Here is a 17,755-nt window from a genome sequence, read left to right as displayed (position 1 = left end):
TGTCTTCTGGCTTCTGCCCACATCACCAGTCTTTGCTTATTGGGAAAGAAGGCAGGCTTCCCCTCTGTGATACCCCCAGCTAATAACTGGTCCAGCTTGCATACCTCCTGTGATGGGGAGCTCACTCTTGGTACCTTCACTTCTCTAGGAGGAGGGTGCCCTTCTCCAGGCTGAACATCATTCCTGCTCCTTAACTCATCACAATTTCACAATTTACACTTACATATATTTTACAAGTTTAGTTGTCTGAGCAAGAGCCCTATCTGTCTTCTTCACTGGTATATCCCCAGTGGCTAGAAGAGCCTGCTCCATGGTAGGTTCTCAACTATTGAGATATTTGTTGAATGAAGAAAGGAATGAATGAATGATCTTGCAGCCCCTGTTAGGCCAGCAGTTCCCAGTGTGAGGAATAGGAGTATGAGGTGGGAGGGGGTGGCCTGCAGGCCAGCACCCCCAATTATGGTGACCCACACACACGAATGCATCTGTGTACCACCTATACTATTATGTCCATCATGCTTTTCTATAAATGAACTCACTATGTTTTAATATCCCTGTTAGGCTCATTCTAAGCAATCATATCTGTGAAATCGCAGTTTTGATGTGCTGGTTATATTTTTCCAATCCACATTAAAATAAATGCATAACTATTAAAATGTAAGAGGTTTGTCTGTATTCTGCCTAAAACCATCTCTCAGGTAGGACCCAATCTTGCTGAGAGGGGTCTTCTTGAAGAAGGGAATGATGGAGCTGAGTCCTCTGCTGGCTTCAAGGAAGGGGAGGGGACACAGCAGTGGACAGGGGGACTTGGAGCAGCAGCAGCCCCTCTGCCCACCCCCTGCCCCACCTCCCTTCTACACAGCAGCAGGTACCAGAGCGATCCTGGGGTCACCAGCCAGTAAAGGAGTGGATTTATCCCGCTAGCAAGACCATGGCCCCTTTTTCCATTAGAAGAATCCTACTGGGGCTGGGAGAAGAGGCTATATCTTGGGATCCCGTTACCCTCAGGGCTGAAGCATCTCATATGTACCCCAAGAGGCTGGGCCTGGGGGTCTACCCACTGCAAGAGGGAATCATCCTTACTCACCCTAGATGCCCATGTGGTCAGTAAGGATGAGGAATGGGTTCGGGTTTCGTGATTTTTCTACTAATAACATGGATTTCTTATGAAATTAAAATTACGTGAATGTTTAAAATGACACTGACTTGGCATGAACAGAAGTTTACATTCAGACCTTAGACTTCTACCTCCTTGCGCCCTCTCCGTCACTCCCTGCCGTCTCCCTGGGCTGGGCGTAGTGGTGGGTACCAGGACATGAGGGACTCTGACCTGCTCCCACCGTGGAGCCCCGGTCATTACAGAGAGGGTGGTGAGAGTGCCCAGATGCCCAGCTGGCCCCATGCCCAGCTCCCCATGTGCCCAGCTGGCCCCAGACTCCCCTGGGGCCGAGACACTCTTCCCATAACGCCCTCGACAACTGGTTCAGTCCCTAAAGTCCAAGGTCATGGCCGAGCACCAGGAGGTGGGCTTGCTTCACGTCCCTTTTCCCTTCTTTCTGACACCTACCTCTCCCAAGGGCGCCGATGTCACTGTTCGCATCCACTCTCCCCACCCATCTGATTTTCTCAACCTATGACAGAAGCTAGAAAGTCACCAAGGCAGGTTCTGGTCTGGGGGTGGCCAGGTCCACGGCTGTGCAGCTCGGGTGTGGAATGCAGAGGTCATCACCACGGGGCCAAGGGCCTCTCCCCACTCTCTGGCACACAACAGCATTGCAAACTTGGGCCCCGTCTGGGCTCCAATACTTGCTAGGTGCGTGACCTTGGGCAAGCCCTTTTAACCTCATGGAATCTCAGGTTCCTCATGAACACAATTGGGCCAGGGGAAATCCCCTCCCCTTAGGCTTCTTATAAGGATCAAATGAGACAATGCCATTTAAAACCCTGACATGACGATATACATTTGCTTCCATATAATTCTCACTCTCTCTTTTTTTTTCTTTCAAGTATTTATTTATTTGGCTGTGCCAGGTCCGAGTTGCAGCATGTGAACCCTTGGTTGCAGCATGCAAACCCTTGGTTGTGGCATACAAACTCTTGTTGCAGCATGTGAGATCTAGTTCCCTGACCAGGGACTGAACTCAGGCCCTCTGCATTGGGAGCTCAGAATCTCAACCACTGGCCCACCAGGGAAGCCCCCTCACTCTCTTTTTGTACAGAGGTGGGTCAGGGGATGCCCAAAGCCAAGCACTAACCTCCCAGGCAATCTGGGCGCACGCTTTCTTGGCCAAGGCCTTGGTTTTCCCCTTTGTGAAATGGGTAGAAGATGGTCCCAAAGGCCCTAATGGCTTGGCCTGAGCCTCAGTGATTCATTCATTCCAAGTGCTCCATCTCCTGCCCCGATGACTGGCGGGTGGGAGGGGACCACTCTGCCCGCACGCCGGGCCCTGCCCACTTACTTGTCACCAAGAGACTTCCCCCAACAGGCCTGCTGTCACCGAGGCAGCAAGTTGAATTCCCAGTCCTGCTGGCCGCCTGCGGCTCCCCTTGCTTGGGGAAAAGGCTGAGGGAGCCGCTGATAGGCAAAGTGTCAAAAGCAATTGGTGTGAAGGACTTGGGGAAAACTGCTTGCGAGGGCCAATTCCCCACAGGAGGCCAGGAAACCCTCAGCCCAGGGCGGAGTGTTTACGGGCGTAATTGATAGAATAATCACCAACACCCGAGACAACGGCGAACACATTTTTAACATCATAACCTTCGGAAGACAGCACTCAATTTTCTCCATCTCCCAGCCACCAAACTAGCCAGCTTATTGATGGGGAGATACCAACAGTTCAGGAAGGAACGCAAGAAAGCCAGGGTCATTTTTCAGTGCACGGGCTGTTTGCCAAATGGCCTGGCGGCCCCCACCCCCTCCCAGCATCCTGCTGCACCCTCCTGGCAACAGAGAAAACTTCAGGACAGGGAATCACTCAATGGACAAAGGCCCGGCCAAGCCAGGATCCTTGTCTGCATTGGGGTGTATTAATAATTGAAGGTGCTGGCCTAGGGGTGTGTGTATGTGTGTGTGCGTGTGTGTGTCAGGGCGAGGGCGGGAAGACGGATGTTTGCTGCAGTGAAGGGCTTCCTGGGGCTCCTCTGAGGGTCCACATACCCATCCCAGTCGGGACTCTTCCTCACTGGCAATCCAGCAGCCCCTGGCACCAGGCAATTTCCCATCCGTACATGTCTCATCAGGTTGGGTGAATAGTTAAGGCAGTGACTCTAAGACTCCAGGCCTGGGGAGCTTATTGAAATGTAGATTCCAGGGTCCTCTCAACAATCATTTTGGCCAATGGATCTGTATTTTAACAAACTCCCTGGTTGCCGGGAACGCAGGAGATCCACAAAGATCCTCATTAAAGATCCTGCCTCCTGAGGACTTCTCTGGTGGTCCAGCGGTTAGCACTCGGTGTTTGATCCCTGGTCAGAGAACTAAGATCCTGTGTTGTGGTGTGGCCAAAAAAATTAAAAAGATCCTGCCTTCCAGACCCCTACTGTGAATAAGATCTAGGAAGAGTCCTGGAGAAGAAGTCTAATCCAGCTTCCTGCTTCTAACTTGCACGTGGCCTCAGCAAGATCTCATCACCTTGCTGAGCTGCTGGTTCCTCTTGGTGGAACCCACTGCTTGCCCAGTTCTCCGGGGAGCTGGAAGGCAGTCCCTGGGGTAGGGATGGGCGGGGGAAGGAGTTCCATCACACGACTGGCCAAGCCTGCCTGACAGCTGTGCTGGGGGAGGCAGGTTTGGAACTGCCAGACACACTTTCATTGGAGGCTCGCGTTCCCAGCTCTCTGTACAGACTCAGTGACCTTGAGCAAGTCACTGGCCCTCTGTAACCTTTGTTTCCTCCTATGCTGGGTGTCAGCCCTAGTGAGTAAACACTGGTCAGGGATTTGGAAGCACCTACCACACCGGAGGAAGTTCATAAATGCCAGCTCTCTTTCCTCCCACCTGTGCTGTGCTCAGGGCAATGAGCTAACCCTATCTGATCAGAAAAAAATCAAATTAGCTGCTATTCATTGAATACCTACTCAGCATAGATACTGACCATCACCACCCTCACCTCCTGTTTCCCACTGTCTCCATCAGAGACAGGGACCACTCCCTCCCCATCACTCCTCATGCCTTTAAAAACCCCTCTGCGAAGTGGGCTGAGTGGAGGCAGCCGGGAGGTGGGAAGTGAGACCGATGTCCTTGCAGACCCATCTGACTGTGGGCTTTCCCTGTGACAAGCCCGGGGCGAGCAGGTGGACGGCGTTAGCCTGGTGGCTGGGCTGGGCTGGGCTGGAACTGAGCTGGAGAGCAGCCACCAAGCGGTTGGGGTCAGTGGACTCCTCCCCGGGAGCCCCCACTTCCAGCTTCCCACCCCGACCCGAGGCACAAAGACATCTCCCCAAGCCAGGCACATTTCCTGAATCAGCTGAGGACACGCAGAGCCCAGGAATAATGGAACGATTGGGCTCCAATCTGCTAAACAGCAATTTCTGGGCTTTTTCAGCACACACAGCTTTTATCAAATTGGTATTCTCCTCCTGAACACAAACGGCTTATTAGACATGACCCACTTATCCACCACGTCTCACTATCATTAATAACAGTTTCTTTTTGTGATTAAGTGAGTGGCTCCGAGCCCTTCCTGTGGTGTTGGGCGTCTGGCCCGGCAGAGGGGCAGTGGTGGGGGCTCCTTGGCATCAACTACTTTGTGACTTTGAACCTGGTAGTGATGGGAGCCGGCAGTTGACCCTGCAGAGCGGTCCAGCCTCTTAGCTTCTTGAGGGACAGAAAGAGCCCTAGAGAGGTGACTCAGAACTGCACGGTGGATCAGGGAGAGAAGCCAGGCTCCCCTGCAGCCAGCGCTGTGTCCTTCCCATCCAACCCCTCCTCTGGGCCCTTGCTGGACATCCCCAGGGTGTGATGGGGACAATACAGCCAGCGGGGCAGAGCTGTGCCCTAAGCACGCCTGGCACCAGGGGGCAGACAGAGACTATCACACAGGGGTGAACCCTGCTTCCCGATGAGGGGGCCACCTCGGGGGCCTCAGGAATGACAGAGTGGCACCCACAGCCTGGGGGTCTGTGTCTGCACCCACAGCTCCAGGCATGGGATGGTGGCAAACCTCAGAGCACCACTCCGTGTATCTCTCGGGACCAAAAATTCAGGAAAGCCCTTCCTTGGAACACCCTGCTAGTGTGAGTTCCAACCGTGCCAAGGAACTGAGCGGAGCCAGGAGGGGAGCGGGAGGAGGAATCCCTAGTTTCCCTTGAATGGAGGGAACCTGACAGGGAGATGAATGTCCTGGAAAAAGCACTGTCTTTGCCCGACGGACTCTGCAGCCAGTCTCGGTTCAACCATTCACTCACTGTGTGACCTTGGGCAAGTCTCTTTACCTCTGAGCCTTGGTTTTCCCATCTGTATACTAAAGATCAAAATAACCCTTCCCCTATTTTACCACTGCTCCAGCCAGGTCGGTAGAAATTAGATGAGGGAAAAGAAAGGTGTGCAGATGGTACGCAGAGCGGTTACTATTTAACCTGGTCAGGAAGAAGGGTGTAAGGAGTCATAGTTCCTCAAAAGCAGAGACCCTGAGAAGGGCTTACTCTCCCAAGCAATTCCAACTCACACATCACGCCCAGCAAAGACGTCTCTGATCTCCTACCACCGTAGCCCTTACTCTTTTCCATCAGAATAAATCACCCAGTTCTCTGCTCTTTATGCAAACCTGTCCCCAGTCCTGGGCATACACTGCCCAGCATGGGTGCTGCAGCCTCCCCTACCAGCTCAGAAACCCTTGTAGGGAAGAGATGGATGGATGAAGCGTCTCCATTTTCATCTATGCCCTGGTCCTCATGCAAGAAGGAGTCCACTTCACGGAGGCAGGGGGAGCCCCTGCAGCTGCTGGCCTCAGACAATCCAACTCTACCGCCAACTTGGGCTCCTCTGGGGCTGGAAGGAGCTTCTGACACTCTGGCAGCCAGTGCTGGGAATGCTCACTTGCTCCCCAGCTCCCACAGAGGCTGAGTTGAGAGGTCCCACCTTTCAGTCCTCCAGGGTCAAAGATGAGGATGAGAGGGGACCCTACAGAAGGATGGCAGGGGGCTTCCTGCCCACCCCTAGAGGCAGACAAAAGCTCCTCTTCCCCTTCCACGCCTCCAGCTGGAAGCAGCAATGCCAACTATTCCAGCGTCTTTGAGGGGCTCCCACCAAACCAAGATGCTACCCACCTGACGGGGTGGCTGCAGTCCAGGCTACCAGTTCTCAAAAAGCGGGCTCATCTGTCCCCCAGGACCTTTCCCAGTGGGGCAGGTGCAGAGAAGGAAGGGACAAGGACAGCTACCAGGTTAAAACCACAAAGGGGAAAGGCAGATGGACAGAGAGGGGTGGGTGGGCAAAGTGTGTTCACAAGTGTGTGTATTTTGCCAGTGTGTCTGCAGGAAGGCGGGCAGGCGAGAGGTGTGCACTGGGGTGCCAGCTGGCAGGGTGTGAGCCCTCTGGCTGCACCCGCTGTGTGTGTAGTGGGCACAGAAGTGAGGGCGATCCAAGAAGGGGTCTGGAGATGTGTGAGGGTAGGAGTTGTGTGAGAAAGCAGCGAGTGTGGCTGTGTGTCCGTGGCTGTGTGTCCGCGCGAGTGTAGAGGGTGGGAAAGGAGCCCTCCGCGAGAGTGGCATGGAGGTGGCACGCGAGGTGCACCCTCGTCTGCAGGAGTGGCCAGGGAGCCAGGGCCGGTCCGCAGACCCGGCAGGGGGCGCCCCCCCTCGGACTCCCGCCACCGGTGGCGCGGGTTCGAGCCCGAGGACGGCCAAGTTGGAGCCGCGCGGCCCAGGGTGGGGTTTGGTGGGGAAGTCCGCGGGGGCGGCGACCCAACTCACCGTGGCCGGAGATGTGATTGTCCCAGGGCGCGTGGCCGGCGGGCCGCGTGGCGCCGCCGAGTTGCAGGAAAAGTGCCAGGTAGTGGAGGGCGCCCAGCGCCACGGCGAGCGGGGCCCCCATGGTGCGCGCTCGGGCCGGAGGGGGCGCCGCCGCCTCACATCGGGGCTCAGAAGACCGCAGACCTCGCGCCCTCCGGCCCCTGCCCGGTGCGGCCTGGCTGCCCGGCTGCGGCTGCTGCCCCTTCGCCCGCGGAACCCGGTCGGGCCCCGGTTCCGGCCCCCGCCCGGCTCCGGCCCAGCCCCGGCTGCGGGAAGCGAGCGCACGCCCAGCCGGCCGCCTCCGACTGCGGGACTCTTCCCTTCCGCGGAAGGCCACTCCGCTCGGCGCCGTGCCGCCGCACCCCCTCCCTCCCGCTCCCCCCGCCCGCCCAGAGGAGGCGGCGGCGGCGGCGGCGGCGGAGGGATCTGCCGCTTGATTTATCATCAAAGTTTTGCCCAGGCTGGGATTTTTAAAGTGGTACCCGCAACTTCTCCCCGCCCGAGAGCGCAAGTGGGGGCGAGATGGGATGGAGGAAGCCACCCCAGGGACCCGGTTCCTGCAAAGCATAACACTACTGGTTCCAGAAACTGAAATGCTCTCCAGTGGGATAAAGAGGAAAACCAATCGACCAGACCCAGCGCGCTCAAGAGGGACTCCTCAACTTTGCTAGCTGGGCGGTGCCGAGGTCAGAGAGGCAGGTGGGGGTGGGTGGGTGGAGGGGAGGGGGAGGTAGGAAGAAAACCTGGGCTGAGGCACAGGAGACCTGGTTAGTTAGACCTGCCTGCCGCAGGCCGTGGGATCGTGTCCGAGTGTCTACCCCAGGCTGAGCTTCAAGGTCTTCATCTGAGAAGTGGGAATAAATAGCTGCCTTCAGGGATCCTGATGAGGATTTACAAAATCGTGTGTGTAAAGCGCTAAGCATAAATGCCACCCTCGTGGTAGGAGCTCAATAGTTATTACTGATGTTTTCCCCCTCTCTGGGACTCAGTTTTCATGTCCGTGTAGTGGGTGTAAGGCAGGCCAGTTGCTGGGTCTCCTTCTAGCTTAGAGAGGCTGGGCCTTGTGCAGTGGATTGGATCGCCCCCTTCTGGACTGTAGGGCTCCCTCCCTTGGACAGAGTGGCCTAGAGGTGATGGTGAACGAAGCCACTTTCATTTCCAGGAGCAGAAATCCTAGGAGATCCTCTGATTCCTCCTCTGACTGTTTTACTGGGGCTGTTGAGACAGACCTCCAGTACGGACATAAGGCGGACCTGTGGCTTCATTTAAAAAAAGACTAAGCACGTTAAATCAGAGACGGAGCTTCTCCGAGGACCTCAGCGAGTCTGGGGCCAAGTTCCTTCCTCCCGGGCAGGATCTCTCCTACTCTCATCCCTTGTGCTTCATCAGGCATAATTCCGGGCACAGCCCTACCCGCCGCGGTTTCAGCACCTCGGAGGAGGACAGCGTCCACCCCGACACCCATCTTTTCGACCTCACCCACCGCACCTCTTCGGACTCTTAGATGGGAGGGTTCAGCACCATGGACAGACCTTCTGATTGCTTCTCTTGCCCCTGCCGAATGGGAGTCAGAGCTAGAGAAGGCCCCACAGCCCTCTCCAGACCACCCACAGGTGGATCCAGCATTGTGGACATCACCCCAATTTTGAGAATAAGGTTAGAGCCCGAGGGACAGCTTTCCTCCTCACCCCCGTCTTTCATTTGTTCTCTCATATCCCTTTCCAACAATATGGCGGACAACACACCCGTTACGGCCTCTGTTTTCCAGCAACAATACAGTTTATTCGAAACCATGGACAGCACCCTGAAGGGTCAGGCACTTAGGAATACTGCTTCTACGCAACTGACAGCATTCACAGACCCGGCGGCGCGGCGCTGCCTTCAGCACCGCGGACAAACCCCGTCGTCATCTAGCTCCTTCCCGGCTATATTCTCTGGAGTAAGGGCCTTTTTTTTTTTGGCCTGATTAACTTACTTATCATTTCCTTCCCACGCAGAGGTAGTATTTATTTAGGCTATCCTGGAATGACCTCGCGTCTTGGATCCTATGAAAGCGTTTCCTCATTCATTAATTCACTTTACCGTCCCTCCCAGTGGAATGGTTTCCATCGCCCCTGTTATAAAGATGGAGAATCTTTTGTTGTTTGGCTTCACGGGGTCTTAGCTGTTGCAGACGGGACCTTTGATCTTCATTGCAATTGCGGCGTGTGGAATCTTTAGTTGCTGGCATGTGGGTCTAGTTCCCTGACCAGAGATCAAACCCTTGCCCCCCTGCATTTGGAGTGTGAAGTCTTAGCCACTGGACCACCAGGGAAGTCCTGAAGCTGAGAATCTTCAAGATCACATAGCAGCTGGTGCTATGACTGAAGCCCCGGACTCTTTCAATCCCAGCCTGAAGCCTCTCCAGGAGAATGCTGCTGCTGCTGCTGCTGCTAAGTCACTTCAGTCGTGTCCGACTCTTAGCGACCCCGTCCCTGGGATTCTCCAGGCAAGAGTACTGGAGTGGGGTGCCACTGCCTTCTCCACTCCAGGAGAATAGAATGCCAGAAATGGGGCCCAAACCCAGGGTTTCCTCCTCTTTAATCTCAAACTGGAAGGAAGTGGGCAGAGGCAAGGGCACAGAGAGAGAGAAGAGAGAAGAAAGGAGAGGAAACAAGAGACTCTTCTTTCAGACTGCAGAGGAACGAGGTTAGAGTGGGACAGCAACCCTGCCCTCACCCACTGGCTGACCTGCAGGCACCCTTTCTTCTCACAGTCTTTGCTCAGTCGCTTAGTTGTGTACGACTCTTTGCAACGCCATGGACAGGCTCCTCTGTCTATGGAGATTCTCTGGGACGGGGTTAGATCTCATAACCCCTGAAGTTCCTTCAAGGGCAGATTTCCAGGGATTCAATGGCTTCCCTGGTGGCTCAGAGGTTAAAGCATCTGCCTGCAGTGCAGGAGACCTGAGTTCGATCCCTGAGTCAGGAAGATCCCCTGGAGAAGGAAATGGCAACCCACTCCAGTATGCTTGCCTGGAGAATCCCATGGAGGGAGGAGCCTGGTGGGCTACAGTCCATGGGATCACAAAGAGTCGGACACGACTGAGCGACTTCACTTCACTTCACTTCAATGAGTTTGAAAAGGCTGCTGCTGTAATGATTCTGCTCAAAAGCCTCCAATGGCCTTGTCTAGTAGAGAAATCTGACATCCCTGGTCTGCATTCAAGGTCCCAGCCTACCTTCTGCTGCAGGCACCATTCCCCTCCATGTTGTCTCCCTGAACCCACGCTAGCTTCATTGTGTCCTTACCATTCCCTGTGTTTTCTCTCCATGTGCATGCCTTCCCCTCTGTCTAGCTGAGTCTTCCATTGGCCAAGGTCCCGTCTGAATCCCTCACAGGAAGACATGCCTGCTGGCTTCTCCCAATCTCTGAGCCTCTCTTGGCCCATTACTGCTTACCCAGTGCTGTGCTATTTATCCGACTTAATCCTCTGAATTACCAAGCCAGATAGGGTAGAATGGTGTGATTTTAAGTGTGGAATCTAGTTTTGAATCCTGCCACCCACCCACTAGCTGTGTAGCCTTAGATAAGTTACTTAGCCTTTCTGTGCCTGAGCTTCCTTATCTGTAAAATAAAGATAATAATGCCTTCATCACAAGGTTATCATAAGGATTAAATGACTTGCTATATGGAAAGCACTTAGAACACTGCCTGAAGAAAGTGGAAGTGAAAGTGAGTCGCTCAGTCAGGTCAGACTCTATTCAACCCCATGGACTGTAGCCCTCCAGGCTTTTCTGTCCATGGGGTTTTCCAGGCAAGAATACTGGAATGGGTTGCCATTCCCTTCTCCAGGGAATCTTCCCAACCCAGGAATCAAACTTGAGTCTCCTACATTGCAGGCAGATTCTTTATAGTCTGAGCTATGAGGGAAGCCCAGAACACTGCCTGTTATTGTTATTCAGTTGCTCAGTCATGTCCAACTCTTTGTCACCACATGGACTGTAACCCATCCATGGGACTCTCCAGGCAAGACTAATGAAGTGGGCTGCCATTTCCTTCTCCAAGAACACTGCCTGGCACAAAGCAAAGAGTAACACATAGAAAATACATAGCCATATAGTTAGTTAGTTAGTTAAGTCGCTCAGTCGTGTCCGACTCTTTGCGACCCCGTGGACTGTAGCCCACCAGGCTCCTCCATCCATCGGATTCTCTAGGCAAGAATACTGGAGTGGGTTGCCATTTCCTTCTCCAGGGGATCTTCCCGACCCAGGGATTGAACCCAGGTCGCCCGCATTGCAGGCAGACACTTTAACCTCTGAGCCACCAGGGAAGCCCACATAGCCATATACATGCTGGTTTTATTATTATCTATACATAAGTAAACAGGTGTTCAGAGAGGTTAAATATCTTCTCCACTGTCTCACAAGACAGTTGCAGAGTGTGGTATTTTGATTCCAGAGCTGATGCTCCTGGCATAATACCTAAGCACATCCACCCAGCTTAGGAAACTAAGACCCAGAGATGATGAATGAATTCCTCAGAGTCACACAGCCAACCATGACAGAACTAGATCCAGGACTTCTGTCTGTCAGCTTAGGGCTCTCCCACAATACCATACTGTCCTGTCTGCATTTTCTGCAGCACCAAAACTGTACTTTTCAGTTTATAAATCACATTTACACTCATGCTATCATATAATTTATGCAACAACCCCTGAGACCACTATTATTACCTTCCTTCTTATTAAAAAATATTTATCTATTCATTTGGTCATGTTAGGCCTTCATTGCCGCACATGGAATCTTTGTCGCATCATGTAGGATCTTTTTTTTCAGCGCATGGACTTTCTAGTTGTGGCACTCAGGCGCTGGAGTGCAGGCTCAATAATTGTGGGCTTAGTTGTTCCCCGCCATGTAGGATCTTAGTTCCCCCACCAGAGATCGAACCCAAATTCCCTGCACTGCAAGGCAGATTCTTAACCATTGGACCACCAGGGAAATCCCTACCTTCCTTCTTTTACAGATACGGAAACTGAAGCTCATAAAGATGAAGTAACCTGTTCAACATTGCATGGGGAGGCAGGGGAAAGGCTGAATGTGAAAGGACAAATCCTCAGCCCCCTATTCCTCCTCTGTGAAATTGTGCCCCTTTTCTGCTTTGCGATCCAAGTGCAGACTGCAGACACTGTGGAAGCTAAAAGCCTCCTGGAGGCACAGGGTAAACGAAAACCGTTCCAGGAAACATTCTCTAGGAATTCACTAGGGCGGGTGGCTGTTGTCACTCATCTCACTCTGGGAATGCTCCAGGAGACAGTAAGCTTCCCATCCCTGGAGACAATTAAACAAGCATCTAGTGGCCACGTGGATGCCAGGAGGCAAATATCACAGCTATTTCCGCCGCCCAAATGAGGCTGGGAAGGTGAATATCATGTTAGGTATTTCAGTCAGGAAAGGCAATCTTTTTAAAGTTTGCCCCAAGCAGTGGAACTCGCACTGTCCCCTGCCTCTGATGCAAGCCCCCTGGAGAGTCCCCAGGCTCCCCTTGACTCAAGGAGGCCACCCTCCCCTTCCTCCTTGAGAGGTGTCACTTGAGCACCACGGCTCTGTCAGTGGTAACAGCCGTAAGATTTGTCCTTTTAATCCAGAATCAATAACAAATTTCATTTAAAAATAAATTAAACCAGGCATTGGAAATCATTCACTGTGTGGGCCAGGGCCCTCTGTAGTGCCGTCTAAATGGCTTCCTTCTGCTCATCTATCAATGCCAAGAGGGGGGGAAATACCTAAGCTGCCTGATTCATGGAGAAACTACTTGAATGTATCAGCTCCTAACAATGAGCAATTGAGCCCCGAGTTGCACCTTTTAACACACCAATAACATGTGGAGCACGGCTTCATGAGAGCTTATCGGAGACCCCACGGTCGCTGACTTGGAGGAAGCCCATTTATAAGGGGGAACAATGGCTTCAGTATGTAGCCGCCTAATTTCCAGAATGCATTACTGAGCTCAGACGAGCAATGGAATTCTATTAAACTCTTATCTGCCATGGGAGGGTATGAAACCGGCGGGGAAATCCAGACTCAGGAGAGATGTGGCCAGAAAGGACTGAGACTGACCCTAGGAGGTGGGTGAGCAAACCTGGAGGGGAAGAGGGGCAGGCGGGGCCCCGGATGGGTAAAAATATGTGCATTAATAGAGCTCCGGTTTCCAGCGATTACGTTTACATCAGCGAATAAAACTTGGCAATAAAACATCGGAGCTGCGTCTCAGACAGCATTTCCTTTTACAGCCTGGTGTATTTCATTCATTATAACAGGAGGCAAGGAGCTTGAGGTGTCCCCATTTCTCCCCCTTTAATTAAATTTTTAAATTACTGCCCAAGATTTGGATAAAGGAAAAGACTTACAGCTTTGCAAATCGCCATCCCATACAATCTCAGCTCCCATCCCATCACAGTGGTGGCTCTGACTGTACCAGGATCCAATATTATTAAAGTGAAATACTGTGGGCATTGCCTGTCTGGGCTCTAGTTTGTAAAAGGAGATGCAAATTTGGGAGAGAAATTGGCTCAGGCTCAGAAAAGAGGCCTGGGTTCCGAGACTGATTTTTGCCATCACCTCGCTGTGTGACCTTGGGCAAGTTACTCTCCCTCTCTGAGCTTGACAAGTTCCCTTTTCCCCGACACATCCATCTGGAGGCTTTTAGAATTGATTAGGGGCTGGGGGTATCCCCCCCAGTGCACACTGGGATGTCTTAGGGAGCTTTAAAAAAATAATAATATTCAGTGCACACGTGCTAAGTCACTTCAATCATGTCCAACTCTTTGCGATCCTATGGATTATAGCCTGCCAGGCTCCTCTGTCCATGGGATTCTCCAGGCAATACTGAAGTGGGTTGTCATTTCCTCCTCCAGGGGATCTTCCCAACCCAGGGATCAAACCCGTGTCTCTTTAAATCTCCTGCTTGGTAGGTGCGTTCTTTACCACTAGCACCACCTGGGAAGCCATAATAATGTTTAGATCTCACCCCAGAAATTCTGACCCAACTGGTTTGGGTGAGGCTAGTCCTGGGTATCCGGTTTTCTCGAAATTCCCCAGGTGATCCCAGTGCACAGCTGGGGTTGAGTACCACTGGCCTAGACACAAAATTATGTAATATTAATGGACTTTAGACTCTCTAGAGAGACTGGTTGTGCCTGCACTGACCCAGGCCCCACTCCTGGGGCAACCCTCCTAGTCTGGCTGGGGGAGATTTCTGAGGATCTTCTGGCTCACCAAGCCCCAAGTGTACCTCGTGCAAGGATCCAGTGGGCCACAGAGAGGACCCCAAAAGGATGGGAGGACCGGGGCTCCTCCTCCTCTGGTCTTTCAATGGGGCCCAGTCAGCCTCTTGGGGTGAGGGGGCTACCTGCCCCAGCTCTTATCTGCTGGGGGTAGTGCTGGGGGCTGAGCTGTGACCTCCTCCCCCATGTCTGGGACACTCCTCTCCTCTGATGACTGATTTCTTTATCTGTTCCCCAACAAGCTGGCTTCTGCAGTCAGGCCATGTCCCACTCACATGAGCCTCTAGGTTCTGAAACTTCTCAAAGATGGCTGGCCATCTTTGAGGCAGACCCAGGTCCTCCTATCAGCATAGATTCTGAGCCTTCCTCTTCATTCTGCCTCCCTCAGAACTCGTGGGGCACGTAGGAAGCCCCTAGCTAGGATGAGACCAGGGGCAAGGGAGGTCAGCTGGCCTGGCCCCTGTCCTTTCTAGGCTGAGAAAGCCCATGAAGACCCTTGGGACCACTCTGGGGTTTTCCTTCTAGATGATAGCTTGGGTGGACCTTATAGAGTGAAGATATGATCTGAAACTCAGAATTTAAAATAGTTCCTTTTTAACAGAAAGGGGTCATCAAGGATCAGGAGGGAGGTTCAAGAGGGAGGGGACATATGCACACCTATGGTTGATTCATGTTGATGTATGGCAGAAACCAACACAACACTGTAAAGCAATTATCCTCCAATTAAAAAGAAATAAAATTTTCAAAAAGAATCAACCACCATTGCCGCATTGTATAGATGGGGAAATTGAGACCCAGAGAGGGGTGAAGATAAGCCCTAAGACCTCGCAGGGAAGAAACGGCAGAGCCAGACAAAGGACTGAGGGCTCCAGGCTCCAACCAGGCTCTTTTCTCCCCGTGTTGTGAGGGGAGGAACCTGTGCAACCAGGCAGCTCCTCCACAGGGGTTCCCCTCTGGGGGTTCCCAAAGGGGGCACCTCTCTGAGGTCCAGAGAACCCTCCGCTTAGGCCTTGGCCCTCTGATTTGAACCCAAGCCTGTAAACTGTGCTCTACCAAGGCCAGCAGAACTCACACTAGATGCATATCTGTGTTGTCCCAGCAAGGAGCCTGATGATAATCCCCATCAAATGCAATTAATTGCATCAGAAAGACGGGGTTCCTAGGGCCCTTCACCCTGTGAACCGGGTGCTTATTAAACACGACAGGACAGCAGGGTCTCTGCCAATTTTGAGGCTCTGCTTGTGGGAGTGTTTTAAAAATCCTGAAATGACTTTAATGGTGTGGTTAATGCCAGTCTAAATATGCCGTGGCTGTGAGTAATTAGCCAGACCAATGCTGTCCAATAGAACTCAGATACGAGCTGCATATGAAATTTCAATTTGGGGTGACTCCCTTGGTGGTCTAGTGGCTAGGACTCCACACTTTCAGTGCTGAGAACTCAGGTTCAACTCCTTGTCCGGGAACTAAGATCCCACAGGCTGCATGGTGTGGCAAAAAAAAAAAAAAAAAAAAAGCGGGTAGAGAACCTGTCTGCAAAGCAAGACACAGGAGCACAGGTTCGATCCCTGGATTGGGAAGATGCCCTGGAGAAGGAAACGGCAATCCACTCCAGTATCCTTGCCTGGGAAATCCCATGGACAGAGGATCTTGGCGGGCTACAGTCCAGTGGGTTGAAAATCATGGAACACGACTGAGCACACAGACATATATACATGCGTGTGTGGGGCTGTGTGCCCAGTCCTGCCTGACTCTACGACCCCATGGACTCTAGCCTGCCAGACTCCTGTGTCCATGAAAATTTCCCAGCAGAAATAGTAGCATGGGTTGCCATTTCCTACTCCAAGGGATCTTCCCGACCCAGGGATCGAACCTGTGTCTCTTGCCCTGGCAGGCAGATTCTTCACCACTGCATCACCTGGGAAGCCACACACAATCATATATGACAATAAATAAGTAAATAAAAACTTCTAGTACCCACAATACAGAAAAATAAAAAGAAACACTGCTCAGCGGTAAGGAATCCACCTGCAATGCAGGAGACTTGCAAGAAATGCGGGTTCATTCCCCGGGTTGGGATAATCCCCTGGAGGAGGAAATGGCAGCCCACTCTAGTATTCTTGCCTGGGAAATCCCATGGACGGAGGAGCCTGGTGGCTGCAGTCCATGGCATTGCAAAGAGTCGGACACAACTGAGCGATGAAACAGCAACAGAAAGAAACACGTGAAATTAATTTAATAATACATTTCATGTAATACCCAAGTATTATTTCAATGGGTAACCAATATAAAACATTATTCACGAGCGGCTTCACATTCCCTCTGTGTATAAGCCATTAGGATCCGGTGTGTCTCTCACGCTGATGGCATGCGTCTATTTAGGCTGTCCTCATTTCCAATGTTCAGTAGCCACGTGCAGTGCTAGACTCCCCTAGCAGACAAAAGAGGACCCCTCCAAGGGGAGGCCTAGGGCTTGCATCTCAACAGATCCCACACAAGGGGAAGGGAACAGGCCTCTACTGAGCACTTACTGTATGCCAGGCACCAGGATCGATGTCACTAAACCCCCACGACATATCTGGAAAGTAGGTGATGTTCACCCTATCTTATGACTGGGACAGCTGAGGCTCAGAGAGGTGAAATGACCGGGCTGAAGTCACACAGCCGCTGGGACCGAGGTCCACTACCCCAGGCTTCTGCTGAGGCTCAGTGAGGTGGCCTCACGTGAGCCCTGAACCCTCAGGAGTTATTTCCCTCTCGTCTCCCCTCTGGGACACAGTGTCTTTTTGAGATCTCTGGCTGCAGAGCAGAGGGAGCCTGTGGAAGGGGTTTGCCCAGCCTTGTCCTGAGCTCTGGATAAGGAGCAGAGCCCCAGTGCCAGGGTGGCAGCAACAGAAGAACCCTTTTCACAATTTTAATTAAGCAGTTAGTTGTACAATGAGCTGCCTACTGTCTGTCTCCCCTCCTAGACTATGAGCTCTTATAAAGGAAAACAATGTCAATCTTTTTTCCCACTGTATTCTCTAGACAAACAGAGCCTGCCCCATCCAACTGCACCTGTGGGTCTGGGTTCGCTTCTTCTGAAACCTCCTCCATCCCAAGGAGCCTGACAGCTCCAGGGGAGGCCCCTTCCATCTCTGACAGGTGCGATTTGATTGAAAAAGCCGCCCCATGCCTGGACTCGAGCTCTTGCTTGCCCATTTACTTACATGTGGTGTGGGACAAGTCACTTAAGCCTGCTAACTCTCAATTTCCTCAACTCTAAAATGGGAATAAAAAAGCCCATCTCGGGACTTTTCTGATGGCCCAGTGGTTAAGAATCCTCCTGTCATAAAGGGGACACATGTTCAATCCCCGGTCTGGGAACTAAGATCTCACATGCTACAGGGCAACTAAGCCTCTGTGCCACAACTACTGAGCCCATGAGCTGCAGCTCCTGAAGCCCTCACACCTAGAGTCTATGCCCTGCAATGACAGAAACCGCTGCAATAAGCCCTTTCACTGCAACTAGAGAGTAGCCCTTGCTTGTCACATTTAGAGAAAGCTGGC

At 52.4% G+C, this 17,755-nt stretch overlaps 1 protein-coding gene across 1 annotated transcript in view; it reads right to left on the bottom strand.

Moving 5' to 3' along the window:
• VSTM2L (V-set and transmembrane domain containing 2 like) overlaps nt 1-7,233 on the bottom strand; it is a 37,865-nt gene extending 30,632 nt beyond the window's left edge. The window contains exon 1 of the mRNA XM_065919775.1: nt 6,907-7,233. Within this exon, the coding sequence (XP_065775847.1) occupies nt 6,907-7,027 (121 nt within the window). The 5' untranslated portion in view covers nt 7,028-7,233. The remainder of the gene's footprint in view (nt 1-6,906) is intronic.
• Nucleotides 7,234-17,755: the final 10,522 nt, after the last annotated feature.

Source organism: Muntiacus reevesi, chromosome 2, assembly GCF_963930625.1.
Source record: "Muntiacus reevesi chromosome 2, mMunRee1.1, whole genome shotgun sequence".
In the NCBI taxonomy this organism is placed as follows: domain Eukaryota; kingdom Metazoa; phylum Chordata; class Mammalia; order Artiodactyla; family Cervidae; genus Muntiacus; species Muntiacus reevesi.
The sequence above is the reverse complement of the archived record's forward strand: the minus strand, read 5'-3'. Positions and strand labels throughout refer to the sequence as shown.